The sequence below is a fragment of the Hyperolius riggenbachi genome, chromosome 2 (genome assembly GCF_040937935.1).
Source record: "Hyperolius riggenbachi isolate aHypRig1 chromosome 2, aHypRig1.pri, whole genome shotgun sequence".
Taxonomy (NCBI): domain Eukaryota; kingdom Metazoa; phylum Chordata; class Amphibia; order Anura; family Hyperoliidae; genus Hyperolius; species Hyperolius riggenbachi.
Window position 1 is genome coordinate 510,127,393 of NC_090647.1, and position 13,091 is coordinate 510,140,483.

Consider the following 13,091-nt stretch of genomic DNA (forward strand, 5'->3'; position numbering starts at 1 on the left):
CCATAAATTACTTTTATCCTATGTTACTGTCACTTACAGTAGGCAGTAGAAATCTGACAGAACCGACAGGTTTTGGACTAGCCCATCTCCTCATAGGGGTTCACAGGGATTTCTTTATTTTCAGAATGCGCACTTAGTGAATGGCAGTTGCTCCATCCAACTGCCAAAAAAGTGTACGGTGAGCAGGGAGGCTGGTCAGCATCTTTGTATAAATCCTTTTCAGGGAGTGTCTTTATAAAGAATAAATGCCATGCTGTGAATCCACTATGAAGAGATGGACTAGCCCAAAACCTGTCGGTAATGTCAGATTTGTACTACCTACTGTAAGTGACAGCAGCATAGGAGAGAAGTAGTTTATGGCTCATTTTACTCAGGAAGAAACATACTTCTTATTTGTGTATGTTTTTAAATTTTAATATTTTCGCGACAGTTCCTCTTTAAGGTTCCCTTTAAAGGAGACATGTGTATGTACAGTGCCTAGCACACAGATAACTATGCTGTGTTCCTTTTTTTCTTTCTCTGCCTGAAAGTGTTAAATATCAGGTATGTAAGTGGCTGACTCAGTCCTGACTCAGACAGGAAGTGACTACAGTGTGACCCTCACTGATAAGAAATTCCCCTTTTTTACCTATTTCTTGCTCTCAGAAGCCATTTTCTGCTTGGAAATTGTTTTATAGTTGGAATTTCTTATCAGTGAGGGTCACACTGCAGTCACTTCCTGTCTGAGTCAGGACTTAGTCAGCCACTTACATACCTGATATTTAACTCTTTCAGGCAGAGAAAGAAAAAAAGGAACACAGCATAGTTATCTGTGTGCTAGGCACTGTACATACACATGTCTATCTCATTATGTCACATTTCAGTTGGGGTATCCTTTAAGAACAAGAGCTGCCTTTTCCCTATTGTACACTGTGATTATTGCAATTGGCTCACAGTAATCACAGAGTCAGGAACCAATGAAATTCAGATGCGGAAGCGCTGCTATTGGGTGCAGCGATGGAACAGTGGCAAGGGCATGAGTGCGCTTTGGTGAATAGTTGGAATCTACATCCTGTCAGAGCCTCCTAGTCACCAGCAGGACGTAGATTTCAGCTATGTTGGTTCAGAAATGGTTAAGCACAGAAAATCTTCACTGCTCTTCCCTGTACATCTGATTTCCAGGAATATGGGACTGTGTGTAGGCATTGCAGTAGTAGTTCACGGCTTATTTTCTGCAGTGTACAGCCGCTTCCTAGATGGGCTTCAAACTTACATGGAAAGAGTGATGAGATTTCCAAAAGGGCAAATCTCTGGCTTTTTTATATGCCCACCCTGACCTCACCTCTGTCAGGCATTTCCTCACACATCACGCTGAGATACACAACATGATTTCTGCCCTTTCGCTGGAGACGCATTCTACAGACAAAAGTCTCCTCAGATAGGATGCTGTAAATGGAGAAATCATTCCTAAGGTGGCATGGCTGCAGTTGTATTAACAACATCGAATGTCATTACTTTAAAGTGGACCTGTCAGTATAAAAGCAACTATACATGCACAGTTAAGACAGTCGTTGGACTTTCAATATTTCAATACTTAATCTCCTACAGAAAAAATTGAAAATTATCTTCTACAGGGGAAATGATGTAGAAACAGTAATTGGTCTGATCGATTTTGATCGATTTCGATCGTCAGGTACCTCCCCATTTGCAATAAGCCAAGCTGGAAAATCCTTGGCTGACACTATTATTAAGCCTGCTGCAGGGGGTGCCTCCTGAGAATACTCTTACTTTGTCTTTCCATAAAACAGATAGGATACTTGGCAAGGAGTTGAGTAGTGTATCTTTGCAAAGATGTACCTGACAAAGAAATGTAAACAAAAGATAATGTTATCACCTCTTTGGATGCGGGCAGAAGCTGCCCACTGAAGCAAGGAGCTTTCCACTGAAGAACAAAGTGTTGTGTTTAAAGGGATACTGTAGGGGGGTCGGGGGAAAATGAGTTGAACTTACCCAGGGCTTCTAATGGTCCCCCGCAGGCATCCTGTGCCTGCACAGCCACTCACCGATGCTCCGGCCCCGCCTCCGGTTCACTTCTGGAATTTCAGACTTTAAAGTCTGAAAACCACTGTGCCTGCGTTGCCGTGTCCTCGCTTCCCCTGATGTCACCAGGAGCATACTGCGCAGGCACAGACTATACTGGGCTTGTGCTATACACTCCTGGTGACGTCAGCGGGAGCGCGGACACAGCAACGCAGGCGCAGTGGTTTTCAGACTTTAAAGTCTGAAATTCCAGAAGTGAACCGGAGGCGGGGCTGGAGCACCGGTGAGTGGCTGTGCGGGCACAGGATGCCTGCGGGGGACCATTAGAAGCCCTGGGTCAGTTCAACTCATTTTCCCCTGACCCCCCTACAGTGTTTCTTTAACTGTTTCCATGCTGTTCTGCAACATTTTTTTTTTGTCGTAGTAGGTTAAAGTGGTATAAAACCCAGCATTTCTTCTTTGCTCTAAAAGTCTATTTATAGCATACAGTTTACAACCACATTATTTTATTTTTTTTTGCTGAACAGCATTCAAAGGGTTAAAACATAGAACTTACTTTTTCAGTAGCAAGTTCCCTGCAGGGAGATCCGCATCCGAACCGGTGATATTATCTTGTGTTTACTTAACTGTAGCAGATAGGAATGTAGGCATTCCCTAACTGTGCAGAAACTTCTTCTAATGTGTTCAGAACTGAAACACTGCTCAGAAATCATTACTGGGTACATTACAAAATAAATACACCAGTTATGAATAAAATGCAATGGCAGCTTTCAGAGCAAATAAAACTGTACTTTGGGAACTTGTAATTTCTAAATGAATAATAATACGTATGCACAAAAGCAAATATGATAACTGTATGGGATATACAAAGTAGAAAAACTTTTTTATTGAATATTATGTCAGAGTTTAATACCACTTTAAGGCTGTAAATCATCTTTCAGATCAAACAAGAAATGCTGAGGGTATTACCACTTTATGGCTAAACAACTGCTTTGTTGATGCACGACCTTGACTGATGTCACACTTTATGCATTTCAGAAGAGTCTCTATGTATGGCGGCTGTAACAGCCCAATTTGTTCATTTACAACTCATTTAGAACTACTTTACTTACTTAGAACTAGGGCAGTGGGAAGACTTTGCAGCTAGTTTATGAGTGTTTGCTCTTTTAACGTAAGTACGCCAACAAATGCCATAAAAATTAAGCTACCGTACCTCCAAGTAAAGTAAGAGAGGAATGCTGCTCATTGGCTCTTCTACAGACGGACAAGCCTTGCTTTATTCTTGCCAGTAAACATGACCTATAATTGGGTCTCAGGTGAGCTTTGTAGGCAACCTGTTAAGGGTACCATTCATTTCTGAGTAGTTTTAAAGTCCTCGTAAAAGCAGCCTGAGACTGTTTAATGATTCAGGATTAGACCTGCAGTCGGAATTGGTTTTACAAGTCATTTTCAGGAAGGTCATAAAGGAATCATAACCTAGTAGCACTGTACGTGTTAATGCTGACAGCCTGATTTATTGGCCCACTAAAGGGTCTGGACTCCTGCCAAAATGATTTGTACATATGCCCCTCCCCACTCTTGCACAAAACAAAGAGGGCATCTTTTCAAAAAATAATAAAGTCCAAAAACCAATTTTACCACAGAGTCATGTGACCTATGAACATCTTTTTAAACCAGTGTATATACAGCAGCTAGGCACAGGATACAGAAGGCCCCTGCCTTAGTCTTCTAGTTTCTTCCCTCTCCAAGCTACCATGTAAGTCTACCATCATAGCCTCAATTCACTGACAAGACAAGACAAATAACATTTATATCGCGCTTTTCTCCTGGCGGACTCAAAGCGCCAGAGCTTCAGCCACTAGGGCGCGCTCTATAGGCAGTAGCAGTGGTAGGGAAACTTGCCTAAGGTCTCCTACTGAATAGGTGCTGGCTTACTGAACAGGCAGAGCCGAGATTCGAACCCAGGTCTCCTGTGTCAGAGGCAGAGACCTTAACCATTACACCATCCAGCCACGACTGGGGGTCGTATGCCCTGCAGATGACAGCAGCGGCATGCTATGCTACTATGACATTCCGCATCCTGACGGAGATACGTACATTTGCACAGATGAATGCATGCCTATGCCGCTGACTGGATGTATTGTACTATATTCGCTACCTTGGAGAATTGATTTCAATGCCATACACTTGTAATGGTAACTGATAGGAGGTGGTGTATGTTTACTTTTTTTAGAAATATCCACTGTCGGCTGTCCACCCAATGTGTTTTCAGCATGACCAGGTGCTGATTTAATAAGAAGGCGGAACCAATTAAGTATAGTGTGGTGTCGCTTGTAACCTCTATATATAGCTGCCTTTGAACCATTATCAGGTTGGCTCTGACTGTGGGCTATAATATGTGTCACTTCATTATGCATGTTTTTTGAGCACTTTGTATATACTATGTCCCGACGAAGCTTAAATTATTTATTAAGCGAAACATGTTGATTTAGTGGGTGTTAAGTTGCTATTAGTGGGGGGACTCTCTGTTAATTAGGTCAGTCTCAGTTAGCTGCATTACTTGGGGCTACGACCAACACTTACCGTACATGAGAGTTGTTAACCTATTATTATTCATTAGTAATGGTAAGTGTGTTATAGCACTTATCCCAGGACTAAACGATCCTTATTTATTGTAATATGTGCCCCTATTGGGTGATCTTGGGTCCTGGACAGCCACTCAGGTCCAGGTTCATTACTCACCCTTATATTTGGGCTGTGTTGGATCGCTGTCTAGACCTATGGAGATTGTCCCCACTTTTGTGATTTAGGTGATGGTGTATTGGCCCCGATATTTTATGTCTTGATTTATTAAAACTTGTGTTTTAGGCTTTTATGCCTTTTCCTGAGTAAGGAGGGGTAAATAGGGATTGTTTTGATCCCAGTGTTTGTGCTTCCAGATATAGGGCATACAACTAATTCCTGTGTCATAGTTCGCCTGCAATTCTACTTTGTGCAAATGTTGGTCAGTAGCAGTGAAGATTTTCAGTAATCCAGTACACCATTTTTAGTAGTTTGGAATATAATTACTGTGTTGATGTTTATTCATGTTTTTTTTTTTTTGAATTGTGTTACAGGCCAGGCCTCCTGAATATTGCAGATCCTGCATCTCAGCCGTGGCTTGCCGATACCTGGCCAAACACAGGAAATAACCACAACGATTGCCCCATTAACTGCTGCACTTCTGGCAATGGAAGCAGCGACAACAATCTGGCCACCTATAGCCGTCCAGGTGAGATCAGTCTCCAAGTAAAACTTGTGAAAGGGGTAAAGGGGCAGTATGGCGAAAAATGTAAAATATGTGCAAAAATAGAAAAATAAGAAGAACATTTTTTTCCAGAGTAAAATGAGCCATAAATCACTTTTCTCCTGTGTTGCTGTCACTTACAGTAAGTAGTAGAAATCTGACAGAAGTGACAGGTTTTGGACTAGTCCATCTCTTCATGGGGGATTCTTAGCAGGGTTTTTATTCTTTACATGGACATTCCCCAAAAATGATTTATATAAACATGCTGCCCAGTCTCCCTGCTCGTTACACACTTTTTTGGCAGTTTTACAGAGCAACTGCCATTCACTAAGGCAGGGAACACACTTGTCTTTCAGTTTTCTGTGCGCGTTTTCCTGCATACTTTTTCTGCACACCAAGTGTGTCTCTATGCAGGAAAACGCGCGTGTTTTTTCATAGCAGCTGATGTAATTGATACAAAAAACTGACAAAATGTGCAGAATCATGATGCAGAATGTCAGTTTTTTTTCTGCGCGCGAACAAAATATTAAGTGCGTACTAGCCCATTGATTAACATGAGTTCTCAGTTTTTCTGTGCAGAAAACGCGTACGAAAAGTGTCAAGTGTGTTCCCTGCCTAAGTGCTTTTGAAAATAAATAAAGCCCTGAAAATCTCTTAGTCCAAAACCTGTCACTTCTGTCAGGTATCTACTACCTACTGTAAGTGACAGCAACATAGGAGAAAAGTAATTTATGGCTCATTTTACTCTGGAATAAAACGTACTTCTTTGTAAGTTGCACATATATTAAACTTTAAAATGTTTCGCCATAGTGCCCCTTTAAGCCTATTTAACCGTTATCTTCACTGCATAAGGACCAGATGCTCGCTTCTGATTGGTTTGCTCCAAATGTGGGTGTCAACATTTAGCCCAGAGTGCCATTATCTGTTAGGCTTGTTTTGAGTGAGTGTACATGAACATATCTGCATTCACACTTATCTATACCAAGAAGCAGCTAATGCTGGGAATACACGGTCAATTTTCCGTTCGATCGGTTTTCGATTCGTTTTTCCTCTCAATTCTCCTTTCTTTTCTTATCAATTTCCATTCACTTCTATGAGAAATCAAGTGGTAAAATGATCGAAAGTAAGATCGAACATGTCGGAAATTATCTATCGAACCATCTATCTGCCGAAATCGACCGAAAAAAAACGCATTGTGTATTCCCAGCATAAGTGCCTTGAATTCCTTGGTACTTTAATATGACAATGCCACTTTATCTTCGCAATGTGCAGCATTCTACTTCCCAGTTGTGGATCCTAAGCTTTATATACGCTAGTGAGGCCACCCTTGTCACAAGAATGGGCCAGTAGTTTGGTGGAAGTAGGCTGAATCTTGGTATTTGCTGGCTGGTCACCGGCTGCAACTAAAAAATTCAGGCACCAACAAGAACAACAAAACATTTGTAAAGAGCTTTTCTCCCATAGGACCCAAAGTTCACAAGCTTGTCTCAGATTAGTGCATAGTTGCGGTTTGTGATGTATTACAACGGAAAAAGTTATGTGATCATAGATGTTAGACTAAACATATGGCTTTCCAGTTTTGAATGGCTCCAGAGTTGGAGCTGTCTTGACTGGGCGTGGCAAGGTGTTCCAAAGGGTAGGGGTAGCACGACAGAAGGCTCTGGCTCCAAAGGTTTTGAGTTGGACTCATGATCAAATGAGTTGGACTCTGGAGGCAGATGTGTCTAGGCATGTGTACTGATGACCCAAAATTTGTCAGTAAAAAAAAAAAAAGAGGGAGGGGACAAAAAAATGTACACCTACTGAAAACTGTTAATGGGGTTTCTGAAAAATTGTTAGTTTTTATGATCTTAAAAATGCATCTAATTTCTTGCCAACTTGACCACAGTAGTAATCTGCTCACTACATGGTCTTAGCTATATGTTCCTATAATATGACATATTCATGCAATAAAAAAAAACCCTACTTGAATATTTAGATTTTCACAGGTAATGACCCTGACCGCGCCACGCTAAAATATGATCTCGCTGCTAGAAATTGTAAATGCCTGGCACGGCTTTTATAGAAGCACATAATTTTTTAACTAAAACCACCACAGAAAAATTATATGGAAGAATGTTAATCTGAATCAGACATATTAAAGTGCTTTTTAAATGAAATGCTGTGGATTTAATTGCATCTAATCAGTTAGAAAGTTCAGAATTTCAAGGTCAGCCGTATAGATCTTTCCCAGCTAAAGACTGGGAATGATTAGGCCTTGGATATGGTGTGGGCCAGATTCGGCAAACTTTTCACAACTTTTCTAACTTTATCATGGGTGTTTTATTTATGCTATAGAAAAAAAAAAACGTTAGCAGCATTTAGCCAGTAAGACATAATAAATCCTTCAAAGAAATATAACTACCCAGTGCTTCAAGTACACCTGACTCAAGCTACCCAAGATAAGTACAGAGTTATGGTTATTCTGGATGTACATGCCTCAAAGCATTGTCCTTTCCTCTTCTTGATTTCCCGAACCACGGAATTCCTCCTTGAAAAATTAGACTTTTGGCTAAAGTCGAATTTTCAGACAGAGGCAGGTTTGCTGTGATGTTACTCCTATCACCCTCCCATACCCTCCGCTTTCCCACCCCATTCACTCCCCTTAAAGGAATGGCGCGGTGACGTGATGAGGCAGACGTGTATGTATAGTGCCAAGCATACAAATAACTAGGCTGTGTTCCTTTTTTTTATTCTCTGCCTTAAAGAGTTAACATTTAGGTATGCAAGTAACAGTTTATCTCCAGTCAGTACCTAGTCAGACTATAGCATAACCCTCACTGACAACATAAAGCTATTTCCTAATAGAGAATAGCTTCTGAGGGCAGGGAAGAGATAAAAAGAGTCAATCGTTCATAGATTTTAGCTCTGGCATACTTCAAAGACTGTGTCATTGAGCAGACAATTAAACATTCAAAACTTAAAAAGTAGATTTAAACATAAAATAAAACTGTGTCATATCTAAAAAGTCATTTTTAGGAGTAAGTGGATAGATACAATAGTCTCTCATCAGTTTATTTTCTCCTTGGTATTCCTTTAAGAGGAGGACATAGGAGGTTGATAGGTGTGAACATCACAGTAAGCCTTCCCCTTCCTGTCTGAACATTTGACTTTAGCCTAAGTAAAATTATTTAAGGATTAAGGGAAGGATGAGAGGAACGGACAATGCAAAGAGGTATGTGGATCTAACATGAATATAATTCTGTGCTTATCTCAGGTAATTTTGCCTAGGGTCAGGTATCCTTTATAGTACATCATTAAGTAGAATGACAATTCTCAAATTGACTAAATTCAAAGATTTTCAACATAGTATCGCTAAAATGACTAGCTGTTGAAGAGATAAAGCTACTTCCTGTTTGTCTTGTCCTAGAGTTTTGCTCAACATCTTTCTCCGTAAAAGCTACACTTACCCTTCAGCATTTGTGTGCTAACATTCGTCACTAATCTGACTTGTGTTCCTTATGTTTTTGTAACAGCTGATTGTATAGCAAACTACAACAACCAGCTGGATAACAAACAGACTAACTTGATGGTGCCTGATTCCGCCATCTATGGCGATGTGGACTTAAGCAACAAAATCAATGAGATGAAAACTTTCAACAGTCCAAATCTGAAGGACGGCCGCTTTATTCCCCCTACAGGACAGCCCACTCCTTACGCCACCACGCAGCTTATCCAGTCCAACATAAGCAACAACATCAACTCGTCAAGTGTAGACATGGACGAGAAGCACTGGAAGCCATCGGCTCAGCATAAGCCGGACCTCCCGCCCATGCAGTACAGCATCATGGAGCAGAACAAAATTAACAAAGGTATGTTACAACACTAGTACTCCATGTATGGTATATGCAAGCAGCCCCGTTTGTACATATTATTGGGAGGTTTAAAGGCGCTCTACAGAAAAATGTTGGTTATTCATATAACCCCAGTAGTATATTTCTAATAGTAAAAGAAACATATATTAATTAGCATGTCTGGTTACAATTGCCAGCTGGATAGGATAATTTATAGCACCTCTTACAGAGCCTGGCGTGACTAGAAAGTGACCTCCTCTGCTCAGCTGTAAGCTATTTGTAACCTCTCCATGTGTGAGATAAAAGCCTGTACTTTAAGGCTCATACACACGCTCAACAAAAGTCTTTTAAATGCACAATTTTCAAACAACTTGAAGAAGTTGGACAACTTTTGTTAAGGCGTTATCACTGATAAGAGGCAACCAACAACTGATAAGATGCAGCTCAAGTCAATCCAACTGTTGGATTGACTTGACGAATAACTGAGAGAAGTTGTGTCCAGCATGGCAATGTGTACAGAAGTCTGCTGTTTGTCAAGTTGTCTGTCAAGTCGTTCTGTGTGTGTAATAATTGTTTGGATGACGCCAAGACATATCTTTCCAACTTTTTTAATCGTAATTGTTTGTAAAGTTGTTTATAGTAAAAGACTTTTGTTGATCGTGTATGTGGCTTCAGGCTGGCTCATCAGTGGCAAGTAGTATAGATATCTTAGGTAAATAAACTGGAAGCTGCTTGTTTATTTACCTAATTTATGTGTACTTGCCGCTGAGGCTGACGAGCCAGCCTACAGTACAGGCTTTTATCTCATACATACGGAGAGTATAGAAAAAGCTGTTACAGGCAGCTGAACAGAGAAGGACGCTGCTTCTCTCTAAGTGATGGCCAGGATCTGTAAGAGGTGCTGTCCCAAGGGACACTGGGTCAGGGGTCTTGGCATGTCACCTCTTTTCACATTGGTGCTCCCTACCACCTTTTCTCTATGGAGAACTATTAGGCACTGTCAATTGTAATACCCCTTAGGGCTGTAGAGTCATCCCCTGCCTGCATGGCTAACATCCTTATGCTTGCACTCTACCTTAGCCACTGAACCACCAATATTTATCTTTTAAAAAATATTGTACAGGAGTCCTGAGGTATTGTATGGGAGACCCAGGCCACGTCGTTGAAGCTTTTTGGCCTGGCGTGACCCTGGGGATACATTCTCATAGTTGAAAAGATGATAGCCCAATCAAACATAGAAGACCTTTTCTTTTTCTTTTTTTTTTTCTTTTTTTTAAGAGAAACTTTAACGAAAAGTTGGAAATAAATAAATCAATACATTGCCAAAGTAAGAAGTTAAAAAAGAGATCAAGAATAATCGCCCCGTAATTTGTACATATTGTTTGATCCACAATCGACCTGCACATCATCATCTTTACTACTGACACACATAAACAAAAGAAAAACTAGACAGCACCAACTGTCGTTATTTATAACCACATGCCCTAGCAATCTGTTTGGCTAAAAGGTTTTATAGCTATAAGTACAAAGGGAAATACTGGTTGCTTGGCAGTTGGAAACAGCTGTTATTTCCCACAATTCAACGAGGCTCACACACAGCAAACTATCAGGACCTAGGTCCTGACATCACACTGTGGGAGGGGTTTCACCACATTATCAGCCATTCAGACCCACCTGATGTTCTGTTTGAGAAAATAAATAGATTTCTCATGGGAAAGGGGGTATCAGCTACTAATTGGAATGAATTTCAATCCTTGGTTACCGTTCCTCTTCAACCACTAGTTAGTAAGTGTTGTCTGCATTAGAGAAGCTCGTGAGTTTCCCAGCGTGTAGCGGTTGAGCTCTGTGCTTGCCATTTCTCGTTATTACTTTTATTAGAAGTGGAAGTCTTTTGGGATCTCATGCTCAGATCTTTTTAATAACCAGACACAGCGATTTTTTTTCCAGTCTCCTGCAAGTCACGCCGCACCACAAAGCTACTATACATGTAAATGCGGCAGATCGAGATTAACAGTGTCAAAAAGTTAATTAGCACTCTGCTAACCTTTGCAGCTGAATTTAGCGCCGCAAATAATAAACCACAGATGAAATAAAATCAAATAAAAAGAAAATTAATATGGCCTGATTCCATCTAAATGTTATAGTGAAGGAAGGAGTAGGCGTCGCAACACACGATATTTAATTCATGAGGAAGATACTGTACAAACGCTGCTGGGGGGACCTCTGATTAAACACTGAAGGAAATCGCAATCTTTGCGTCTATCGTGGGCCCAGTTGAGGGGGTTTAGAGAGTGATAATTATCTGCATACAACGATCATGCTGTATTTACACTAGCCAAGTTATGCCCACTTGTGTTACTATGTAGAAGAAATGTGTATTTAAATGTGTGTTTTAAACACAGCTTGTCCTCTTTCATCTGCCTGGCCTTATATTTGGAGTGCCATAAAAACAGCACTGGAGATTTGGGCACAGCCAGCGCCACCATAGGCCATAATAGGAATCAGGGGCGTAACTAGAAATCACCAGGCCCCCCTGCAAAAATTTGGATGCCCCCCCGGGCCCGCTCAGGGCTGTTTTGAGGGGAAGGAGGGGTCGCAGCATAAGGGGAGAGCTTGGCCACACTCTCTCACCTCGGGCTCTTCCCTCAGCACCCCCCTCCAGCATCAATCAGTGGCAGCAGGCGTCAGGCAGGAACACATACCTCCATCCACTGTGGAGGTCCGATATCTAAGTACCGCACACTACTTCCTGTTTAAACAGGAAGAAGCATCAGACACTTAGAGAGCGGAACCTCCAGCGCGTGGAACGCATGAAGGAATGTGTTCCCGCCCACCGCCTGCTGCCACTGATTGAAGCTAGAGGGGAGCGCTGAGGGGACAGCCCAAGGTGAGGGAGAGGGGGACTGTCCCCCCTCCCCGCCAATGTGTGGCCATGCTCTCCCCTGATGCAGCGACCCCTCCTGCCCCCCAAAACGGCCCTGAGCGGGTCCCATGGTGCAGGGGCTGCAGCCCCTATTGTTACACCACTGATAGGAATTACAGGTATAGCGGCGCTCAGTGAGTAATAATCTCATAAGACGGAGCGCAAATTACGAGAAAAACACTGTAATTCGGCCGAATTACATGTTTCTCCCACTATACACGGCGACCTGGAGGGGTAATAGTAAGTAACGACGCCGGGACTTGTGCAGGAACAGGGTGAGCCGTTTGTCGACTTTGCCTTGCGCCCCAAATCTCCCTGCAGCTAAATAATGGGTACGCTTATATTTGCTATCCCCCAAACCTTTTCACTTCCACATTAGTGATGTAATCCTGCCTCACGTGCCCGGGGCAGGTCATTTTGGCGCATGCTCTTCCCCGCGCTGCGTCTCACTTAGGCGCTACCATAGACATAATGTTATTATATCTATGGCTGCGCTGCAGTGTAATGGGGGTGGCAGCGATCACCGGTCCCCGAAATACTTCTCCCTCTGAGTTGCTACGACTCGGAGGGGAAATATTAATTAACGCCGCCCGGTATTTCAGTAGAAACAGGATAAACGCCATATATGCCACGTGACCATAAACCATTGGTCATACAGGATCTGATGAGAGGAGGAGCCTGTTGCATAGAACTAGGAAGTGATGTAACTCTTGGGTCCCTGCAGGACTGGCAAGGGAGTGTCAGACTCTAATCAGGTAATTCATCCAAAACACCTGCAAAGGGCTCCTATTTTATATATTAGTCTCACCTTTTAAGTTGAATTACTGAAATAAATGGACTTTTGCACAGTATTCTAATTTTTCGAGTTTTACCTGTATGACGCAGTGTCCTACTAAGAGGGGCACATTAATAGAGAGGGCAATTTATAAATGAGCCCCTTTAATAAATGCGTATCAGGTAGACAATGCTGCATGCTAGCTTTTGTTCTGTGTGCTGACAGCCTGGATTGAACCTCGCTGTTCTTAAGGGT

At 42.0% G+C, this 13,091-nt stretch overlaps 1 protein-coding gene across 9 annotated transcripts in view; it reads left to right on the plus strand.

The window, feature by feature from the left end:
* ROBO1 (roundabout guidance receptor 1) overlaps positions 1 to 13,091 on the plus strand; it is a 1,398,228-nt gene that overhangs the window by 1,340,195 nt on the left and 44,942 nt on the right. For 7 of the 9 annotated variants that reach the window (XM_068270495.1, XM_068270496.1, XM_068270494.1 and 4 more), the window contains 2 exons: positions 5,136 to 5,290; positions 8,821 to 9,156. In XM_068270495.1, coding sequence (XP_068126596.1) covers positions 5,136 to 5,290; positions 8,821 to 9,156 — 491 coding nt within the window. The remainder of the gene's footprint in view (positions 1 to 5,135; positions 5,291 to 8,820; positions 9,157 to 13,091) is intronic. The other 2 variants (XM_068270499.1, XM_068270500.1) reach the window with 1 other exon arrangement.